The 21,155-nt window shown below is 38.1% G+C and overlaps 1 protein-coding gene across 2 annotated transcripts in view; it reads left to right on the top strand.

Moving 5' to 3' along the window:
• The window catches only part of mindy3 (MINDY lysine 48 deubiquitinase 3), a 55,538-nt gene that overhangs the window by 29,040 nt on the left and 5,343 nt on the right, over positions 1–21,155 (top strand). For both annotated transcript variants that reach the window (XM_079836296.1, XM_079836297.1), the window contains exons 11-14: positions 10,869–10,941; positions 14,978–15,050; positions 16,542–16,629; positions 20,618–20,689. In XM_079836296.1, coding sequence (XP_079692422.1) covers positions 10,869–10,941; positions 14,978–15,050; positions 16,542–16,629; positions 20,618–20,689 — 306 coding nt within the window. The remainder of the gene's footprint in view (positions 1–10,868; positions 10,942–14,977; positions 15,051–16,541; positions 16,630–20,617; positions 20,690–21,155) is intronic.

Raw genomic sequence — 21,155 nt, forward strand, 5'->3', positions numbered from 1 at the left:
ACGCGATTCTGTGGGAGTTAAATACAATACTCTTTAGGCTCGTACAGAATAACTATATCTATAGCTTAACTAGCGTCCACATCAGCAGATGTTCATTTTCTGTGTATAATAAACAATGCGCAGCATTTATGTCATCTGCCACTCTAAACACTCAGGCATTTTAAAGTCGTGTGGATTCTGATTAGCTGTCAATGTTTTTATCGTTTATAAGCTGGAAGAAGGCATTCTGAAAGTTGTTCCAGCAATATCGTTCCTCTGTGTCTTTATCATTGTAATTGTGGTGTTGACTTTGCTGTTATCATAGAATTAAAATGTTTTAATATTTTAGTTATCACTATGGTTATTGTATTTGGTGTGAACAGGCCTTTACAATCATGCATATGCCATCATCGGACTTGCCTTGGTTTTCATCTCTATAAAGGCTATACATGGCTGTGTAGCCAAACATACGCACACTATTTCGTACCCAAGGGGCTCGTAATACATGCAGGGCCTCACATCCCCTCTTAACCCACAACAATGGCCTCTTTAGCGGCCTCTCACTAACACCGATGCCTGTATAGGGAATACTTCACCAACAAAAGACATGGACACAATGAGAGAATGGCAAGGAGATGGGCAGATAGTGTTAAATGTAGAAACGGACAGACCTTGGCTTCAAGAGGGAGACGCCAGAGGGAGTAAAGAGTGAATGTGATAGTCTAGTCTCTGACCCAGCCGGCTCTGACGTATCGGGTGTCTAAACTGCTGCTGTCTGATGCTGATGACATTTCTATGTAGTGGAGAACTTCAGAGGAGCAGATCTACCTGTAGTTTGAGTTACAATGGTCTGGTTGCAGTACTTGGTAATGTGGCTAGTGTAACAGTGTAATTGTTGGCGCTGCTTTGATGTTGGTTAAACACTGTGCTTGTTGTTCGTAGTTTGACTGCTGAGAAGACCTCCATGAATGGATTTTCACCTTAAAACGCATGAACCTTTGCATCTGACCCAGACTCTCTCAGAGATGCCAATCTTTCCTTCAAGTCTAATCTTATGTGGTTGAAAGATTCAGTGACAACTGGGGGTCTTTTACAAAACTTGGTCAATACAGAATTAGGATTGTACTCGCACTGATTTAAATTGCAGCAGGTCTAAAGCCCTATTCGGACAGGATTCGTTTTACAAGGGTAATGTAATTTTACCACAGGACGTCTGTAATATTAATGGCCAATTCGCGCAGGTAAGAAATCTCAGTAAAACTAGCAGAAGGGATAACTTGATTTACGCACCACCACCTCCCTGTCGTCATGTATGTATTAAGTTGCTTCCTGAAATCATGTGCGCAAACACATATAATCTATATATAGCCTATATATAACTTAGGTCCGGTTGAACGATTTAATTAAATTCTGATTTGATTCTGTTGGTAATAGGCACTTACCTAAAACTAAAATAAGTTTTGTGCCTCTGACAAGTGCTTTCAACCCTTTTTAAATTATTTATCTGAACGGTAAGCAGAAAACACTTGAGGTTTGCCAGACTTGTTCCACTGCCTAGAACGCAACTGAATGCTTTTTCAAGTGCCTTGAAAAACTAAATATTTGAAATACTTAACTACTTTTAACAGGAAATTACTGAATATGTATTTGCATATTTACAAGCTGGTCTATTCGCACGGGATTAGTATTACCAGAGGTAATTTTTCCAGACCTTTCTACTGAAGGTAGAAGTTGCCGTAATCTTCATTGATATTATCTGTAATGATTACCGAGATGACACAATCGGAAGGGACTAAAATCACTGAGAAGCTCTGGTAATAATGACTTTACCCCACTTCTCCATGTTAAACTAATCTGGTCCGAATAGGGCTTGAGTTGCTCTACTGTTGGTTACTGTCATATGATCCTTCAGAAATTTTGTATAAAATGCTTTACTGTCGCTTTTGATCATTTTGATGCGTTCTTGCTGAATAAAACGTATTTAAAAAAAAAAAAAAATCTTACGCACTCTAAATTTTGAAAGGTACTATGTTTTTTTTTCTTGCATATGAACACTAGTCGGTTAAATTTCTGTTTAAACGGTTATGAAATTAGTCGTTGCGCACATCCCTAGTGATAGTTGAGAGAGAACGCAGGTTGTGCAACTGTATATTACATCTGCGTATAAGCTATTAAAGTGACAGCAGCCTATTAAACCTGCTGCCATCAAAGAAAAAAGGACAGAAAATAACAGAATAACTTTTGTAACTTTAATTGTAAGCATTCATCTGTTTAATTTTTACAATGACAACTATCCAGTGTTTTTACATTTTGATTACTTTCATTTCTGTTGTCTTTCTTAAACCGACCTGGAAAAACTTCTTATTTTATTACTGACTCTTTATTTTATTTATTTTTTAAATGTATTTAAATGATTCAAATAAAGTCTCTCTGTGTAAGCTATTACAACAAAATTACCCAAATTATCAAAACATTTCGATAATAAATTATCTGTATGGTGGTATATATGTTAGTTTTCCCATCGCATCAAAAATGGTATCGAATATCAATATTTTTCAAGGTATTGTATTGAAGTTGGAAATTCCAGTAACGTGACAACACTACTAGCAATTGTGTTGACAGTGTGATGTGTCTAAAAATCCCACTGGTAGTTGCTTCATTGTGTTGCTGCTCATTTGGATAAAGTTGAACTATGCTGAACTCAAGACACTCTGATGTGAAAATAAATTATCAGTGTCGACATGACTATTTTAACCTCAGGATTTTTACCTTGCTGGAGCTGGAATGTTTTAGACTTGCCTGGGGTTTGTGTGGATGACAGGAGTGTAAAAAAAAAAACATATGTTCGGTCTAATGAACAATCTCATACCACCTTTTAAGGTTAAACACAGTTTTTATTCTAAACTTTCTAAAAACAGAGTTGAGCACACTATCGCCATTTTCTTTCATCACTCATCTACATATGACTTTCTTTATCACAGATTTGATACATTTATGACTTTCTGAGAGTTGTGGATAAGGTCTCTCTCTCTGTCGTTATCATTTTTTGACTTTATTTCTCCTCAGCTTTCTGGCTTGTATAAACAAAGTACTTCATCCTTCACATTTGCAAAAGAAAACAATGCCCATAAACGCTGTTAAAGTGATTTTGTGTGTGCGTTCATGAGATTCAGTCTCATGGATATTTTTGAAGCTCAGTCATCTGCATCTATTGGCTTTTTCACTCTTGTGTGAGAGCCGCCTTTCTGATCTCCATCTATGGCCTCTGACTGTTGCCTTCTCCAGAGTGTGTGTGCATGTATTTGGGTCTCAGGAAAATAATGAAAGCCAGACTCAGGATTCTTTATACAAGACTCTGCCTTACAGATATGTTGAATAATTATGCTCGCTGAGCCTGTTTATAAATCGCATATATAATATCACCATATCTAGGTGCACAGAGCGTGATTGGGAATATTACCGATGCCCTGACAGAAACACTCAAGGCATTTGGCCAAAAACACCTACGGGACTTGACAGTGCTCCTTTACTATGTGTAATTTAAGACCATGTTGACTTTTTAGCATTCTGCATTTTACTCTTTTCTGTTACTTTTTTAGTCAATACATGAGGCTTTATTTTCTTTGTCCCTGAAACCCAAATCCATCCAGAATAGCAGGTCTGTGTGGAGCGTCCCACTTCTGTGTGGCTCCACAGGTCCGTCTGGGTCAGATCACTCATCGTGCAGAACCATCCTGCCTCGAGCTGAAGTCTTTACCCAACTTGCTGCTCTGTAATTCCCCTCTATTAGAGTGTGTGTGTGTGCAAGAGATGGAGGAACGCTGACTCAGCAGGGTTGATTACAGGCTTGGTTGCGTTGTTGTGAAGCCACAGTGTAAACATCAGCGGAACAGCATGTTGTTTTTGTCACCAGGGGTCAGACTTTATAATAAGACATGCACTCATTCGCTATTAGCATGGAGCCACAGTGCGTGTTTGTGTGCGAGAAAGGTGAGGTCAATGGTTTATGTGCACAAATAAGTGTCACGACGGATATACTTGATGTCAGTGCTCACACGCACACAAAAAATAAGTATGGTATTTGCAAGCATGTTGAGATTTCTGACCAACAAAACATTTTGCTTCATTGACATTCTCCACAATGCCTGGCTTATGTCTATATATTTATGCAGTTACTGAATCAGCATCAAGTTATCATTACTTTCAATGACATAAAAAGCATTTATAAGAACCATTTGACTCTAGAAATGCAGTTTACTTCAGTTGGTATTCACAGGGCAGTTTTGACCAGTTAAAGGTCCCATGGCATGGCATTTTTCTATTATTGTATAATGTTTCCTGAGGTGTACTTATATTGTTAGTATGATTTTTACATCAAAAAATGTCATAATTTAGAAATAAAAGGCATTTTGTCTATACTGTTATTACCCCTCTGGCTGAATGCCCCGTTTTCATGGGGCGTGTCTGCTGTGAGATTTCAGTGAAAACGCCCAGTGTTGTGATTGGCTGACATCTTTGCATTTGAAATGAGTGTTAGATTATGTTGCGGAGGGGGCGTGGTTTAGCGAGACACTGCACGCACGCACTGCATGCATGAGAGAGAGACTGACAGGGCACTCGTGAACCACGGAGAGCTGGAGGAAGTTTTATTGTACGGAGTTGTTGAGAGCGCTGTGCTGTTAGCGCAAGCTTATTTTTATCTGAGAGTTCTGAATAAACAGTCCCAGTCATGTCGACTCTGTCTTCTTCCACCTTATTCTACAAACTTTGTAACATATGTAATATACCTTTACAGCCGTTGAGATGAACGAATCGTCAAAGTGTGGATTATAGCATTATTTTATGATCTATTCCTATCACATGAAAGGCTGCAGTGATGAGCATTGAGTACACAGACAGTCTGTTTATCGCGTGAATGCAATGATCTCGTCATTGCAACGCGTTTTCTCACACAAAATGCTTTCACCACAACTAACCGCAAACACGACATCGACATGAATACAGTAAGAGCTTTGTGCAGCATAACAGCGTCATTCATTATAACGGCAGTTTGGACAAGTGTGCAGATACACTCGCGACATGTGATTGACAGCTCTGAACATAATAAAAAGTGTTCTTTGATCTCTCTCTGTAGTTTAATCACTTAATTAAATGATTTGTTTCATGCTACTACCAGAAACGATCGTTTTAGTTACTGGCTTGATTCACTGATGCATTACGCTTAGGGCATCAAGACGGCGATCATTAAATGATCTAGAAAGAAAGTCTGAGTGAACTTGAATGATTAGCTATACATCAGAAATCACTGATCACAGATCAGCCATTAATGAACACTGTTACTCACTGTTTGTCGCGGTGCTGTCGAATCCATATTGTAAAGTCTGTTTGTAAAGCCTGTGCTGACATAGCGACTGATAAACTGAATCCATTTTCTCCACATTCTCTGGGCGGGCAAAGCAGAGAAAGGGGAGGTAACCTTTCCTGGTATGACGTCATAACAGGAAAATTCAAGATCAGCTCGTCTGAGCTGTCATTTTCTCAAAGGCAGAGAAAGACAGCCAGAACTCGGTTTACACCCATCAAAATTTCTAGCCACTTGGGGACCGTATACAGACTAGGGGAAATCATATTAATGTTAAAAAACCTCATAAAATGACATTTTCATACCTTTTAAACTAATATCACTTGAACTGCATAGTTTTAAAATCACAATTTTTTTATAATCTACAGTACAAAGTTACAAGGTTCCCTTTGTCATTTACAGCATTCGCTAAGATAATTGCTTTCACATCTAAGTAAAAACGACATACTAGAGATTATTTGGGAATTGCTTTCACATCTAAGTAAAAAAGACATACTAGAGATTATTTGGAGTCTGCGACTTGGACTCGAGTCACACTTAAGTCTCAAATATATGACTTGCTACTTGACTTGGACTCGAATACAGAAAAACACGAAAGTAATTTTGGTAGGCATTCTCAATTATGTTCTCTCTTTCCTACTCTACATGACAGCATGAAACACCACATTTTACTAGTCATTCCTCATTCATTCTCCCCCTATCAGTATGTGCTACAGCATCAAATATCACAATTCCTCTGTGCTTTATTAGACAGTTTTGAAGTAGAAATAATAGTTTTGATATATTTCAAAACGCTTTTAATTACAATAACTAGCTGAAAGAACTATTGCTTAAAATAGAACTAAGACTTGAATTAGGGTGTAATCACACTGGGCAAATCTGAAACGATTGGCTTGTATGGCTTCAGAAGACTTGAAGACAAATGGCCTACTTTCAGTGGTTTTAAAGAGTCGTTGAGGGATCGAGACGCGAAATATTTTGAAACTTAACTTGAGCATCGTGTTTTTAAAATGCCTCGTCATGTGATGGTGCAAGATGCCGTCCGTCTGGCGCGTGTTTAGGAAAACACAGCAGTGCAGTGAAATGCAAAAAAATGTGTTCTGTGTGTCTAAGGTTTTTTTTTTTTTTGCTTTTTTTTTCTCAGTGTTCTATGGTAGAAAGAAGGTTATGCAGGTTTTTAAATGACAAGCGTGTGAGTGGTTACAGAATTTAGGAATAAATATTCCTTTTGAGTTATGTCAGATTGCTCCAGACCCATGTTTTGGAGCAATTACGTGTTTATTCCTGATGTCTCCTCATCCACTACCTATTTACCTTTATTAAACACTCATCTATATTTCTCTCAGTCTTTCACCACTGCTGAGCTATGCGCTACTGATATAAGTTAAAACTAACAAATCTTTTTCATTACTTTAGGAATGAGGGTTTTTAACTCCACATGGCCTCAGGCAAGGGCTCTGAAAGTTTAATTTCGTTTTGACTACCTGCCATTCGACTATGGAAGGTGTTCGATTTGTCTGTGTGGAGTACTAGCTCAGATTGTAGTATTAAAGTAAACAGTATCCAGCTGCAACTTCTCCTTGTCATCTACTTTCTCAGTCATTTTTACCTTCTTTTTCTTTAGCGTTTTATCTCCTCTGTTGCTCTGTCCCTCTGTCTTGGTGTGACTGTGAGCTGTATATTTACTCTGTGAAATAAGAGGAGATATTTGTGAGTGTTGCACTGAAAACATACTGTGAAAGTACACAGCCTGTGTTTATCTTCACTCTTCCATGACCGTGTTTGTATGTTCATTGCTAATGTTTGTTCTCTTTGATTGCAGTAAAACACTTCATATTTTTCTGGACCGTTAGATTTTCTTAAGTGGTTCTTGCCTGTACAAAACTTGATACTAAGGTGTTGTGGGTGATTTACCAAGTCATTCTGGGTCCACTGAGCAAATAATTGTATTTCTGATCCTTTCAGATGTGTCATATACTGTTTAATAAATTAAATTAAATTCTAAATTATGTTAAAATGTTTTCCATTTTAATTTTTCTTGATTTAATGGTTTAGTAAAATTGTAATAAATTAAAACGTCAAATTAATTGAATTTATAAAAATTGTTTATTTATTAAAACTTAAGCAATAATAGGGCGCTTTCCCAAATTCCATGTTTTTTTTGTTTTTTTTTTCAAGATTTTTCCGGATTCTGTGTTTCAATGATTTGGTACAAATTTGTCATCAAACGTTTTTGTCATCACTAGTTCGTATTACCATTTGAATTTGATTGTTCTCATTATTCTCCACATTCGAAGAGTATTGATGAATTCCAGTGCAGAGTTTTGATACCTTGACCTGGTTCTGACCATCATTCAGCATACGAACTAGTTAATCCCCATAATCCCCTTACTCCCCTTCTAATAATGGGAATCAGAAAGTATGTGAGTGAAAGACGGATGATGAGAGTGAATGGCAGAGGTGGACAGTAACTAAGTACATTTACTTGAGTACTGTACTTAAGTACACTTTTTGAGTATCTGTACTTTACTGGAGTATTATTTTTTTAGGGATACTTTTACTTTAACTTCACTACATTTGAAAGACAAGTATCATACTTTTTACTCCACTACATTTCTATCAAAGTCCTCGAAGTCGAAAGTCGTTTCTGTAGCGGCTTTGAAAGTAAGTGGATGATTTTTTTCTTCTTTAAAAAGGTTTTTATTTATTTATGTAGGGTCATGTGAAGTTTCCTAACAATTTTTTGAACACTGATCAGTTTATAGCAAAATGGAAAAAGATGGTTCCTTGGCACAGTGTGTGCACCATGGCCATACTAAAAGTGTGTTTCAGTTTTCTCAAAAGATTAAAGATTAGTTTAGTTGGCATATACTTGACACATGTCTCATAAAATGTAAAAAAATGTAAATGTCTGGGAGAAAGAGAAGAGTAAACAGTTGGGAGAATATCGGATGCAGTATCAGAGTATAGGGTCCATGCATTCTGCCTTAAAGTGACAGCAGCTTTGTAAAGAGCGTTGTAACTTTTATACAAGTATTGAAATTAGTTTAAGGTATGCTAGCATGTCGGATGGAGCATCACTGACTGGCTTAAACCACCATGATGGCAGAGTGCATTTATACAACAATGCAACTAATAAAATAATGCATTGACATACAAAAGGAAATGTACTTTTGATACTTAAGTACTTTTAAAAACAAATACTTCTGTACTTTTACTTAAGTAAAAATTTGTTTTTAGAACTTTCACTTGTAACGGAGTAATATTTGACCAGTAGTACTTTTACTTTTACTCAAGTAATAGAGTTGTGTACTTTGTCCACCTCTGGTGAATGGGTTCAAAACGGGGGTCAGATTAAGTTTGCATCGCTCAAGCTCTGTTCCAAAATTTAACTGCCTAGATAGGCACCTACCTTCTTAAACACCATCCTAACTTAATAACGGCTGATTTGAAACTTTCTGGTCACTTAAGCCCCGTTTCCACCGGAATTGCTGAAACGGTTTGTCCCAGGAACTTTTCCCCTAGACCTGTTGCTGTCTGCATTTCCATCACGGTCTAAAGTACGGTGAAGATTAGTCCGGTGATGTAGGACTGCACACAATTTTTCAGTTCCCGCTGGATTTCGTCCTCTGCATATAAGCTTTATAAAGCCAGAACCTCGTCGTCTGTCCATCGGAACAACTTCATTGTTGATTCGAATAGCAAACAACTCTTACTGCACATACAGCAACAGACTTGGTGGTTGAAAAAATGCTGCGTGACCTCAACTAGTCAGAATGTTCAGCGCCCAAGTCCCACCCCCGAAAGTTCCTGAACTTTGAAAAAGTACTACCACTCGAACAGGGCCGTTTTGAGGGGGACATTTTTACCCGAGATTCATTTAGGGTGTACTCACACTAGCCAGTTTGAACCGTGCCCGAGTGCGTTTGACCACCAAAGCGCGGTTCGTTTGACTAGTGTGAGTGATCCGAACCGTGCTCGGGCGCGGCTCGATTAGCCGGCCCTGGCCCGCTTGGAAGAGGTGGGCCAAAGCACGGTTCAGTTGGACTCTGGCGCGGTTCGCATGCAGTGTGAGCGCTAACCGTGCTGGAGCACGGAACAGCTGCGCGCTACTATCAACATTACAACAGCAAACACCAAACTATTACTACTTGGATACACTTTTCAATTAATTCAATTATATTTAGGTTTATAATGGTTCTGGTTCTGAACATGAATTGAAGTTTGCGGGTAAAGCTGCAAATTCCTCCGTCAAAGTCAGCTGCCTTATGTGCAGTGCAATCAAGTGAAAATCGCTGCGCGGCATAAATTATAAATGTATTAGGCAGTCTATTAGCGAAAGCGCTTTTCTTCCTGTCTTCTTCAAAACAAAAAGTTGCATCGTGAATGACTTAAGCGTGCTCCGGCCCGGTACGTTAAGTGCAATGTGAGTGCAGGCCAGCGGGGGAGTGGGGAGGGGGAACAATCGCGCTCGGGCACTGTACAAGGCAATCGTGCCTAGTGTGAGTACACCCTAAGGGTTAGACCCTGGTTCCTGTGGTCGAAACACACCGAATACCACCTCAAAGTCCCTAGTTCCTGGGGAAAGTTCCTGCGCTGGAAAGGCAGCTTAGTGGTTAACGAAACAAAGATTGAAATTAGTACATTTAATTTGGTGAAGATATTTTGTTGATACTTTGTAGTGCATGATATTGCATATTTCTTTCATCTTGTACATTGTAATGAATGTTCAAATGCATCTCATTTGTAAAAAATAAAAAATACAAATCTTTATTATGAGGCTAAATTACACTTAACGTTATTGGAATGTACAGATGGAAAACTCTGTGAACTGTTTTAGCTGTACGTGATTCAGCTGTGCATGCTGACTCTGCATATTCCAGCTTGAGTTGTTTTTTACACACACACACACACACACAGATGTGTTTTGTTGTCCCAAGTCCCTCAGGCAACACATATTGGTGGGGCAGTGATCCCGCTGTAACTCAAACATGAACAAACACACATGGATCTTGGTTTGTTTTCTATTAATCAGCAAAATTTGTGGACTGTTTGTGAATTGTGTGCATGTGGGAGAGAGATAGAAGATTGTTTTCATTAAAAGATCTGTAAGATTGCTTGGTGGAAGTCTATCAGTTATCTCCAGATCATTTACACACACCCAAAACCTAATCACACACTCAGTCACTTTGCAAATTCACACACTCGGTCACTTTGCAAATGCACACACAAACAAAATGACGCAAGTACAGTTCTTGTAAACATTTTCTTATTTCAACTGTCATATTTCAGCAAGGGCCCTTAATGCACATTGCATCATCGGTTCATGCCTCCCTATTCCTCAAAGAGATCGTGTGAATGGTCACACTCAGTCCAACTGAACTCAGCACTCCCTCATCCACTCAGGAAATCAACTTATGAACAGCTTATTGTTTTCTCTACACATTAAACTTGGAACAGAGTACTTTAGCATCACAAAAATGTCACTCATACCATAACGATAATTTCTATTTCCTTCTCTTTCTAGGAGATGGCTCTGGTTGCCCCTGAGTCTCCTTCAGAGCAGGCCAGAAGAGTCTTCCAGACCTTTGACCCGGAAGGTAAAATTATTAAAAAGGAAGCATTTCATCTGTGTGTTTGTGAGCAGAATAAGAGACTACAGAAACTCAAAATGTCAACTCAACCCCAGCAGCTGAGTCAACTTGTCCTCCTCTGAGAGGAAGATGAGCTCTAGCTCCACAAAACAGAGCGAGTTTATTTTCTCTGCAGCTTATTAGACAGTGCAAAGATCCAATACTTACTGTGTATGTTTGTTTTGCTGTAACTGAGGATGAGGGAGGAGAGAATTGGAAATGGAAAAGAAAAGGCCAAATTTGATCTGATGCTAAGGCATTATTTTAGCGGAGTGAAAGAGCAGTGACATTGAATTCTACTAGTGTAAGGGAATGAGAGCATGTGTGTATCGGATTTGTAGTTCGGAGGCTACATTTTAAGGCTAAAGGTTAAGCCCTCCATTCTTTTGATGACTCTGCCATAGTATCTCTTTACACAAGGCCAGATAGAAGTCATAAAGACAAGAATACACATTCGTAGACTCCCTCACATCCACCAACATATGGTTTCACTGCCACTATTTAAACATGCTTCAGTTGACAAGCCAAACCTTAACATAGGAAGTACAAACAAAACCAGACATTTCACACAATAGATCTTGAACAGAGATCCTGGCATATTACCTGAATTACAAGTATGTGTTTCCTGATACAGTGATATAGCTCTCAAAAAAAGTTGTTGTACCCCTTTCGAGTTCTCATCTAGCAGATTTTTTTTATTATTTTTATGTATTTACACTGCCCTTCAAAAGTTTGGGGTCAGGAAAATGTTTAAATGTTTTTGAAATAAGTCTCCTATGCTCACTAAGGCTGCATTTATTTGATCAAAAATATTGTAAAAACTGTAATATTGTGGGGGGGGGGGTATTACAATTTTAAATTGTTTTCTATTTTAATATACTTTAAAGTGTAATTATTTTCCTGTGATGCAAAGCTGGATTTTCAGCATCATTACTCCAGTCTTGATCATTCAGAAATCATTCTAATATGCTGATTTGCTGCTTAAGAAACATATCCCATCTTTATAAGAGACAAAGATAAACAACTGTTGAAAACAGTTGTTGTGCTTATAGGGCCCATAACAAACACAGGTTCCGCCAATCTCATGTTAAAGCTGCAGTCCGTAAGTTTTGCCTCTGTGTCGCCATCTCTACTGTAACCCGATCAAAGCTCGTTGATGGGTGCACTCTTGCGCTCGCTCTGGTTGATGTGCGCATGCGCTCATCTGGGAGAAGTGCCCATACAAGGAATTCCGCCCTTTATGACGTCATACAGTAGCCTGGTCCTACTAGACTCTCGTACATTTCATTTGTACAGAGAGTCTGGCCACTCTCCATTGACAAGCGTTTACTTCCTTGAAGGCGGGTACTCTGTTGAAGTCTGCCCAGAGACACTCTGGATCTGCCATAACCAATCGCTAACACTTGGTCGTTCGCCTTTATTTCTCACATGGAAGTCCGTAAAAATAAATATGCAGCCACCTTAGTGATAAAACCTTGTGCATTCGGATTGTGATTTATTCACGGTGGAGGGGAGAGTTTTGTGATCGGGAACGCACTGCTCACGTGGTCCATAACATGATTGTATACTGTAAATAAAATATCATATGCTTGGTATGATAAGAATAAATTACCACACGACCTTGGTGTTTGTCAAAACCAGTAGGTAATTCGGCCGGGGATTTTTACGCAGTTGGTGGGAGACGAATGGCAATAAAATCACTGACTAGCCCCTGTAAATGATGACAATACATTCCGACCGCACGTGAAACAATTACCGGGGCTTCACTGAGCCAACTCCTTCACTACTAACAGAGCAAGCTGGAAAATCAAACTTTTCCCGGAACACAACATCATGGCCACCAAAAAAACTCACCAAAGATTGTTCTTGCTCCGGCTTTAACTTCTGGATATTCGGCAGCGGTGCCACAACGGAATGAATGTATTCTTCTGTATTCGCATCTTTTCTCTCCGCCGCCATTACTGAACTACAACTCAAAACTAGCGCACGACATCAACGTCATCGTTCTCAGTCACTCTCTCTGTTCGCTGATTGGACCGGTAAAAATTTGTTCGGAGAAAACCTTAGACTATACCGCAGTCCCAGACGGAGTACTGAAGGAAAATGAAAATTGAGCGGAAGTAGGAGGGCGGAGCCTGGCTAATCATACAGGGCCATTAGGGGCGTGTGATATAGCCTCAAAATGATATCACGGTATTTCAAGAATATTTGTGATAATGATATTAATGACGATATAGAAAAAAAATATATGGAACAACATTTTATTGGTGATTGCAATCAAATGTAAGCAAAGTAAAAAAAAGTAGCCTTGGTACAAGTTGGTAGTGTTTTCCCTGGAAATCTTAAGTAAAAGTATAACATAACTCCTTAACATTTTAATGCAACAATAACTAAGTAATTTATGCCATACCATCGAGTCTGATTGGTTGGAAGGTGCGCAATAAAACCGTTTAATGGACCGATAGTTCCAAGTCAGTTGAATCACCATTCTATATTAATGTGCTGTTTTCCTTTAAGAGCACAGACACACATTTCTATAGTTTTCAGTTTTCACCCGTATTTATAACAAACCCACTGATTACTTTCTTTCTAGTAATGATTGCAGACTAAATTTCACTATGTCCTATATATGATTAATGTCCAGCAGTGATTTATTTGTGAGCAGTTCTGCTGAGGATTTGTAGAGAGGAAGGTCTCACATGATGATTTATCATTTAAGATAGTCGTTGTGCTCAGAGGACAAAGTCAGCAGTCTAACTTCATGAACAAACCCCTGATGCTCCCTTAGTCATATGTAGTGCAGTATATCTGTGTCTGTATATCCTGTTTGGGGTTTTTTTCTGGAGTCTGTTGCCTGAAGTTATATTTTTCTCTGATATTTATTGCTCTTGTATTAAGCCTAAGACTCCTGATGATAATATAGAGAATAGCTAGAGAGGGTGTGTGATGGAGAATCTGGAGCAGAGATCACCCACTGCACTGTCTCATGTCAGGTAGAAGAGGTTTGTGTGTGTATATATATCACTGAATGTGTCGAGTGAGAACGCAAGTTGTCTTCCAAAGTTTTGATTTAAAGTATCTAATTTACAACACACAATCAAAGTGTCATCAAGAACAAAATTAGATGTTCTTGCTTGGCATCTTTTTGCCTTTTAATGTCGTAAACAAAATTCCTTTTTCCTCGAGTTAATAAGAACAATACTATCTATGTGTGCATGTGATGAGAAAAGGCCTGTGCATTTCAGCTCAGTTTCACTTACTAACACTTTGGATGTGTTTATTCCAACTCCAAACACAGAAAGGAGATCTTTCACATGCATTTCATTTGAGATAATTTCTAAGTGACACTGATTCTGTAGAATAGTGTTATGCTAAAATGCTAAAACAAAATTAACCGTGTTTACTTTCCTAATAAATGACCCTTGTCTTATTATAAAGTATTAATCAGAGCATTCTGTTCTTAAGAAAAATTTCCATAACTTGTGCATCAAAAATAATCCGCTGTGCTACATTATTTCCCACTGAATATTCTATTTCACTCAGAAGTAAAGTTTTGTGAATACCTTTGTCAATAATATAGACATTATTTCAGCCAAAGTGCTGTTTAGCACACTTTTCAAAATGCCTGACTGTATCTAATTTCATGCTGTGGTACAGATATTTATTGTTCTTAATCCAGTCACTGCAGGAAAGTTGGAGGAAAGAGTTTGTTTTATAGTGAACTGTAAAGATTTAGCATACCAGCTGCTCTGCAAACATCCTGTCTGACACTTGGAGACCAGAGAGTAGGAAAAACAACATACAGCACTCATCCATCTATTTATCAGCTATTGTCTGGGCGTGTTTGTGCATATGTGTGCGTGGTCGGAAGCTTGGCTTTGATAATTGAGATGAAACTCATGTTTCATGTTGGGCATAAGACATGGGCAGACTGTGTGGGTGGTGAACAAGACTCTCAGAAGCTCTAACTATCTGCCTCTTTCCTCTTTCTCCTCATCTTCAGATAATGGGTTCATTCCAGACACGCTGCTTGAAGATGTTATGAAAGCCTTGGATCTTGTCTCCGAGCCAGACTAGTGAGTGTGTGTGTGTGTGTGTGTGTGTGTGTGTGTGTGTGTGTGTGTGTGTGTGTGTGTGTGTGTGTGTGTGTGTGTGTGTGTGTGTGTGTGTGTGTGTGTGTGTGTGTGTGTGTGTGTGTGTGTGTGTGTATTATGTTTTTGATTATAAAACAGATCATTACAGTCCTGGGTGCTGATTGGTCAGTACATTGTTCCAGCAGTGCTAAAATGCACAATAAAGTAACTGTCATTATCTTAAAATAATTTTTTGACGTTAATATGATTGGAAATATTCAGCAGCTCAACTGTTTTAAACATTGCTGCCAAATCCGGGAATTTGAATAAATTCTGTTATACTGATTTTAGGATTATGTTATACTGAAGAGTTATTGCTGCTAAAAATTAATCTTTGTCATCACAAAAACACATAGAAATAGCTTTGATGAACTTGAGAAACTGCTTTGTAAAATCATCCTCCAACCGCAAACCTTTGAACAGTATATCGTGTATGTAATATTTGTATTATGTAGAAAGCTGCTGTAATTTACAAATATAGCACATTATCTTGTACTTTTATTGCTTAATTCACACACGTGACATTTGTGTAAAGTGACGTGAACAGATTTGTTCATGTTAAAACACCTATGCCCCTCTCTTTGCACAACTTGTTCACATGCCACTCAAACAGACTCATGACTCATGTAGAGCAGAGAAGAGAAATGGAGAGTAATGCCCCTTCCTTCATCTAAAGCCCCATTTAAAGCCACTCACTAGAGTTCTTTGAAACATTCACCTCTTAAATGGCTTCCCAGTGAAATCTGAGTGATTTCAAACCACCTGCTTTTTTAAATCACACCAACCCTTGACAGCTTGAAAGACAACTTCAACTTATTTCAAAGGGTTTGTTACATGAATGTTAAATTGACAGAATCAAATTTAGTTCATGTGTTTGTTTTTACACAGCACCCTGTTCTGTCTAAAGCAGTTTATTCAAGTGTCAATGAAGTCTGAACCCTGCTTTGGCCTCTTCTCTACATGCAACATAATCAGCGTTTTGGCAAATTATTATTATTATTATTATTGTTTCAATTTTTTATGTGTTAGTTATAGTGATCTGTGATCGCAAGGGAGAGCATTTATCATCCTCTTATTACTGAGTTTGTTTGGGAAAGCATTAGTAATGTTATCAGTCTCGCTGTATGACTTTAAAAGGAAAAGTCTACCCTGTTTTAACATCACTGAGCTTGTTTTTGTCAGATTCCAAGCATTACTCACAGTTATATGTTTAGTATCTGAGCATAATTCATGATTGTAGCTCATTTTGACTACAGCCTCAGACATCTCTCTCTCTCTCTCTCTCTCTCTCTCTCTCTCTCTCTCTCTCTCTCTCTCTCTCTCTCTCTCTCTCTCTCTCTCTCTCTCTCTCTCTCTCTCTCTCTCTCTCTCTCTCTCTCTCTCTCTCTCTCTCTCTCTCTCTCTCTCTCTTTATCTTTATCTTTATCTCTCTAGTGTGAATCTGATGAAGAGTAAGCTGGATCCAGAGGGTTTGGGTATTATTCTGTTGGGTCAGTTTCTGCTGGAGTTCTTCCCTGATCAGGTATTTCACGCACTGTCTTTCTTTCATGCTGAATGTTCAAACATGTTTATAATGACCAAAAATGGTGCCTTGTGGTGTCATTCCAAAGAGACACAAAATCACTTTCACAGACCTTTTCCTTGACTGTTCCCTACTGGTGGAACCTGCCTAACTAAGTCTTTAGCCATTTTCAAAGAGAGGCTTACACATGACGCATAATGACACGCTAGACTATTGAATTGTCCCTAGCAATAATTTTGAACAAACAATTAAAATATATATATGTAGGGCTGTCGCAATTGGTCGATACAATCGACTGCGTCGACGCTGTTAATTAGTCGACATCAATATTTTTAGTCGACTGGGTAAGTTGGGTAAGTACCGGTACTTTAAAAATGACAGCACTCTAATAAGAGCAGTTTCAGTAAGAGCATTTCTTAATTTGCGTCAATGTGTGACAGCAGGAGTGAGGACGTGTGTGTGAGCTCTGCTTCCACCTTTTACTAAACAATGGAAGCAAAAAAAGTCAAATATATACGCCCAGCTCAGGAAAAAGAAAGCAACAGAAGTGCGTCGCGGCCGGGACGTGCTCACGCGCGCTGCCAGACTCTGACCTGAAGCACGCGCAGCCGCACACACGCCTTTCACTCAGACAGATCGCGACGACAGTTTCGTGGCTTATTGGGTTTGAATGGTCAAATATGTAAAAATGCACGTCCTGGCGAGTATTCGGGTAAACGCAGTCGAATATGTCTTTAGTGAGTGTATACGGAGTTGAATGAGAAATCGGGTGTTACAATGAATTTGTCCGTTCAGCTCTTAAAGGGCCGGACCTAATATTCTGTGTGAAGCAGGGCAGGGCAGGAACATGCCGGCCAAGTGAGTTTTTAGGGTTTTTTTAACCCTAAAACAATGATAAAACAATGAATAGTAAGTTCTGTCATATTATTCAATTACTTTAAATGTTTTTTGCCATGGTATCGATTCAGTATCGGTATTGAGGTATTTTAGTCTGGTATCGGATCGAAGTCATAATTTTGGTATTGTGACAACACTATTCTACATAAAGTATTTGCTGATATTCTCTTTTTTTGTTATGTTGGTTTACAAATGTGTACCTTTTTACATTTTTACTCTTTTAGTTTTACATTTTGTCAAGGGCTTGTTTTCATTTATACTTTTTTTATAGTACACTACTGAAGGCCAACGTTGCAAGTTAAATGAAATGTTTTTAAGTAAAATTGTTGAATATTATTGTGATAAATTAGTCGATAGATTAATCAATATAAAAATAGTCGTTAGTGGCAGCCCTATATATATGTAACCACTGTTGTTGTGATTTTGGCCGTAGTAAAAGTAAATACATTAGAAACCGCTCCCTCAAGGATGTGCATTTAGTGCATGGATGGAGTAAGGTAAGTGTTTGAAACAAAGCCTACATGCACAGTTCAGTTGAATGATAAAGTTTAACCTCTGAATTAAATGAATGCATGAAGCAAACTGTTAGCTGAAATATCCACAAAATTAAAAACAACACTGAAATAGGAGCGTGTGGTTTGTCAATTACATGTGAGTGAAAGTTGTGTTCGTTTCTGCAACAACTGTTTGCAGTAGGTGCTCTATATACACATTATGTATATATACTCAGATGACGATTGCACTTATGGACAGAGTAAAGTTAAAGTTGCGTCTCTGTTAAACTGCCTACTTGTTGCCGTTACCTTTAACTTATAATGTTCCAGAATGTATTAATTATAGTCAATATAGACTTAAATCTTAATGTCAATCGTTGAATAAAATGTTTTGCTGTTACATTCTTGTCTAGGTAATCTAGCATAAAGTACAGAACGTTAAATTGTAGCTAATGTTGTTTGGTTTACATAATCAAAATTATTTTATAAGTGGGTCTGCTACCATATCTATAAATAAAGGCTTTAGATGGCAAGAGATTGCAGTCAAAAGTGCAAAAATGCCATTTTATGTCCCCACCAATGTCAAAATCAAACCTATGCCCTTGTTTGAAGTGCATTCCCAGAAAGCCACATCTGACAGCACACGAATACTGAAATGAGTTCTCTTTCACGTCGTCTTGCACTTGAATGGACAATTTTACACAAAATGATGTCATAATGCCTTGGCGAGTATCCATAGGTGTAAACATCGGTGGGTTATGTCTTAAGTAAACTTAAACAGTCAAGAAAGACAATGCTTGTGTTAAGGTTTGCTGGAACCATACATTATGTCTTAAAGTGACAACAGCCTAATATTCCTGCTATCTGTTTTTATTGTTAATTAAACTATAAAATATTCACTGCAAAATGTCATTAACTGATCTTGACTAAATAACTTTTGTAACTTTAATAAGGATTCATCTATTTTTAATGTATACAGTGAAGACTATGCAGTGCTATTTTACATTTGATTACTTTATTCAATTTCTGTACCTAATCTTCCAAATCTGTATCTAACAACTGTTAGATTTACCTGAAAAGCCCTGTTTATTTCATTTGTATCTTTGTTCTATTGTTTATTTGCGCTATTGCTTGTAGTTTGATAATTTGTTCTTATTACAGACTGTTTACTTGTCTTAAATAATGTATGACATTTATATTATATTATATTATATTATTATATCATTGTTCTTGCATTCCATGTAAAAAGTCTGACAAGTTAAAAAAAAATTACTAGCCAATTGCGACTTGAGCTTCACTGTGTTCGTAGAGGGTTGTATTATTTAAAATGTACTTCCTTTATTGATGATTCTACATTTAGTTTTGGGGGTTCAATACTTAACTTAAGTACTCCAAATTACATGTTTTAATGTTCAATGAATTTTTTATTCACAGCGCTAGTATATAGACCCTTTATTTTAACCTTTTTTTATGATGATTCTACATTTAGTTTTGGGGGTTCAATACTCCAATAATGACATGTTTTAATGAATTTGATTCACAGCACTAGTATATACACCTATATTTGAAGCTTTTTTATTTTTATTAGAGCTTATACGAGTAATTTTCCATTATCTTAATAACATGCTAACATCTAACTATTGGAATCAACTGTGAGTTGAGTATTTATGTGGTGCACAGAGTTGGGGGAGTTTAAAATGAGTACCTTGTAAGGTTTATTGGTTAGGATGTAGCCTATGCAGGCAGTAGACAGGAAGGTAGCTCACTAGGTTTTGGAACAGGGCTAACTCTCCTATCCTGTCTATCCTGCTGTCTTTTTTTTTTTTTTTTTTTGATTCTCGCTCTTGCTTAAAGTTGTTTGCTTTTTCTTACTGTTTTTTCATTACGTTCAAATAAACCTACAATCAGCCCCAGATTAAATCTATGTACATGTAACCCCTCAGAGAGAGAGAGGGAGAAGCTGACGGTTATAGTTGGCATGGACTTGCAGCTCTACTACTCTATGTTAAATAGATTAGGGCTTTAGGGATACATACAAAAAAGGCCTCAATTTACCATCAAATCAAATACTATAACCCTATTTCAGGCCCACTCAAACACATGCACGCACTCGACTCAATGTTGTAGTTTTGGCAGCGAGGCAGGCATGTGGTATGGGGGCTAGACAGAGGTATTTGGCTCCTGTCAGGACTGTGTGCTTGGGTTTTGCTGCTAGTTTGAGTTGGTCTGCAGAGTTCTGGCACCGGTTTGTAATTGAGTCTATTAGCAGCTGCGCAGGGGGGGGTGATTGTTTTGGACTTAAAGCAATGTATTTCAATGTGCTGTCAGCATTGAGCATGTCATTACATCCAAAACCATCCACTGGACCGTTGTTTTAGGCTCTCTGGTTTGAGTTTATGGAGTGTGTTGTGATGTGTTTGAGCTGGAATTGGACGTTTTGGTTAAGTTGTCTTAAGTCACGGAAATGTTTTTTTTGGTGTCTTATAGATGGGGTCCGATCTAGGCGGTATATGTCACAGTGTATAAGGACTGTGTTATAGAGCTGTTTGCTGATGATGTGCATGTCCGCACTGACACGTGTCGTCTCTCTTTTCCAGGATTCCGTGATCCCAGACTCATTTCCTGTGTATCACTATAATGGCCTGAAACAGTCCAACCACAATGAGAAGGTAAGACGCACTACTCTTGCCACGCATAAAAGCACACTTTAATAACACATATTACCCCTGCTTGTATGAAAACCCTGGTGGGTCAGTCTTATCCTGTCTGATTCCTGGGATGTGGAGCTTGTAAGCCACCCTGTCCTATGACCCACACTACTAAGACCGCTCAGCCTCAGAAAACCAAACTAGCGTTCCAAGTCTTTCCTGTGGGTGCTGACAGCTTTCAAGACTGGGCAGAGTATATTGAAGCCTTAAAGATCTGAAACTGTTTCAATAGACATGACAAGATATGTCTCATGCTCTCTCTTTTGATTTGTGTTTATACAAAGTCAAACCGGCCACAGTGGACACATGGTCAAATACATTTTAGTGTAATATTATTTTCAACTTTATTTTAAATTTCAGTTTAGTTTCTTCAATTAGTCACAGTTCAGTTTTATTTCATGGTCTCTTTTTCTATTAAGTTTAAATA

This window comes from Gobio gobio, assembly GCF_949357685.1.
Source record: "Gobio gobio genome assembly, chromosome: 15".
In the NCBI taxonomy this organism is placed as follows: domain Eukaryota; kingdom Metazoa; phylum Chordata; class Actinopteri; order Cypriniformes; family Gobionidae; genus Gobio; species Gobio gobio.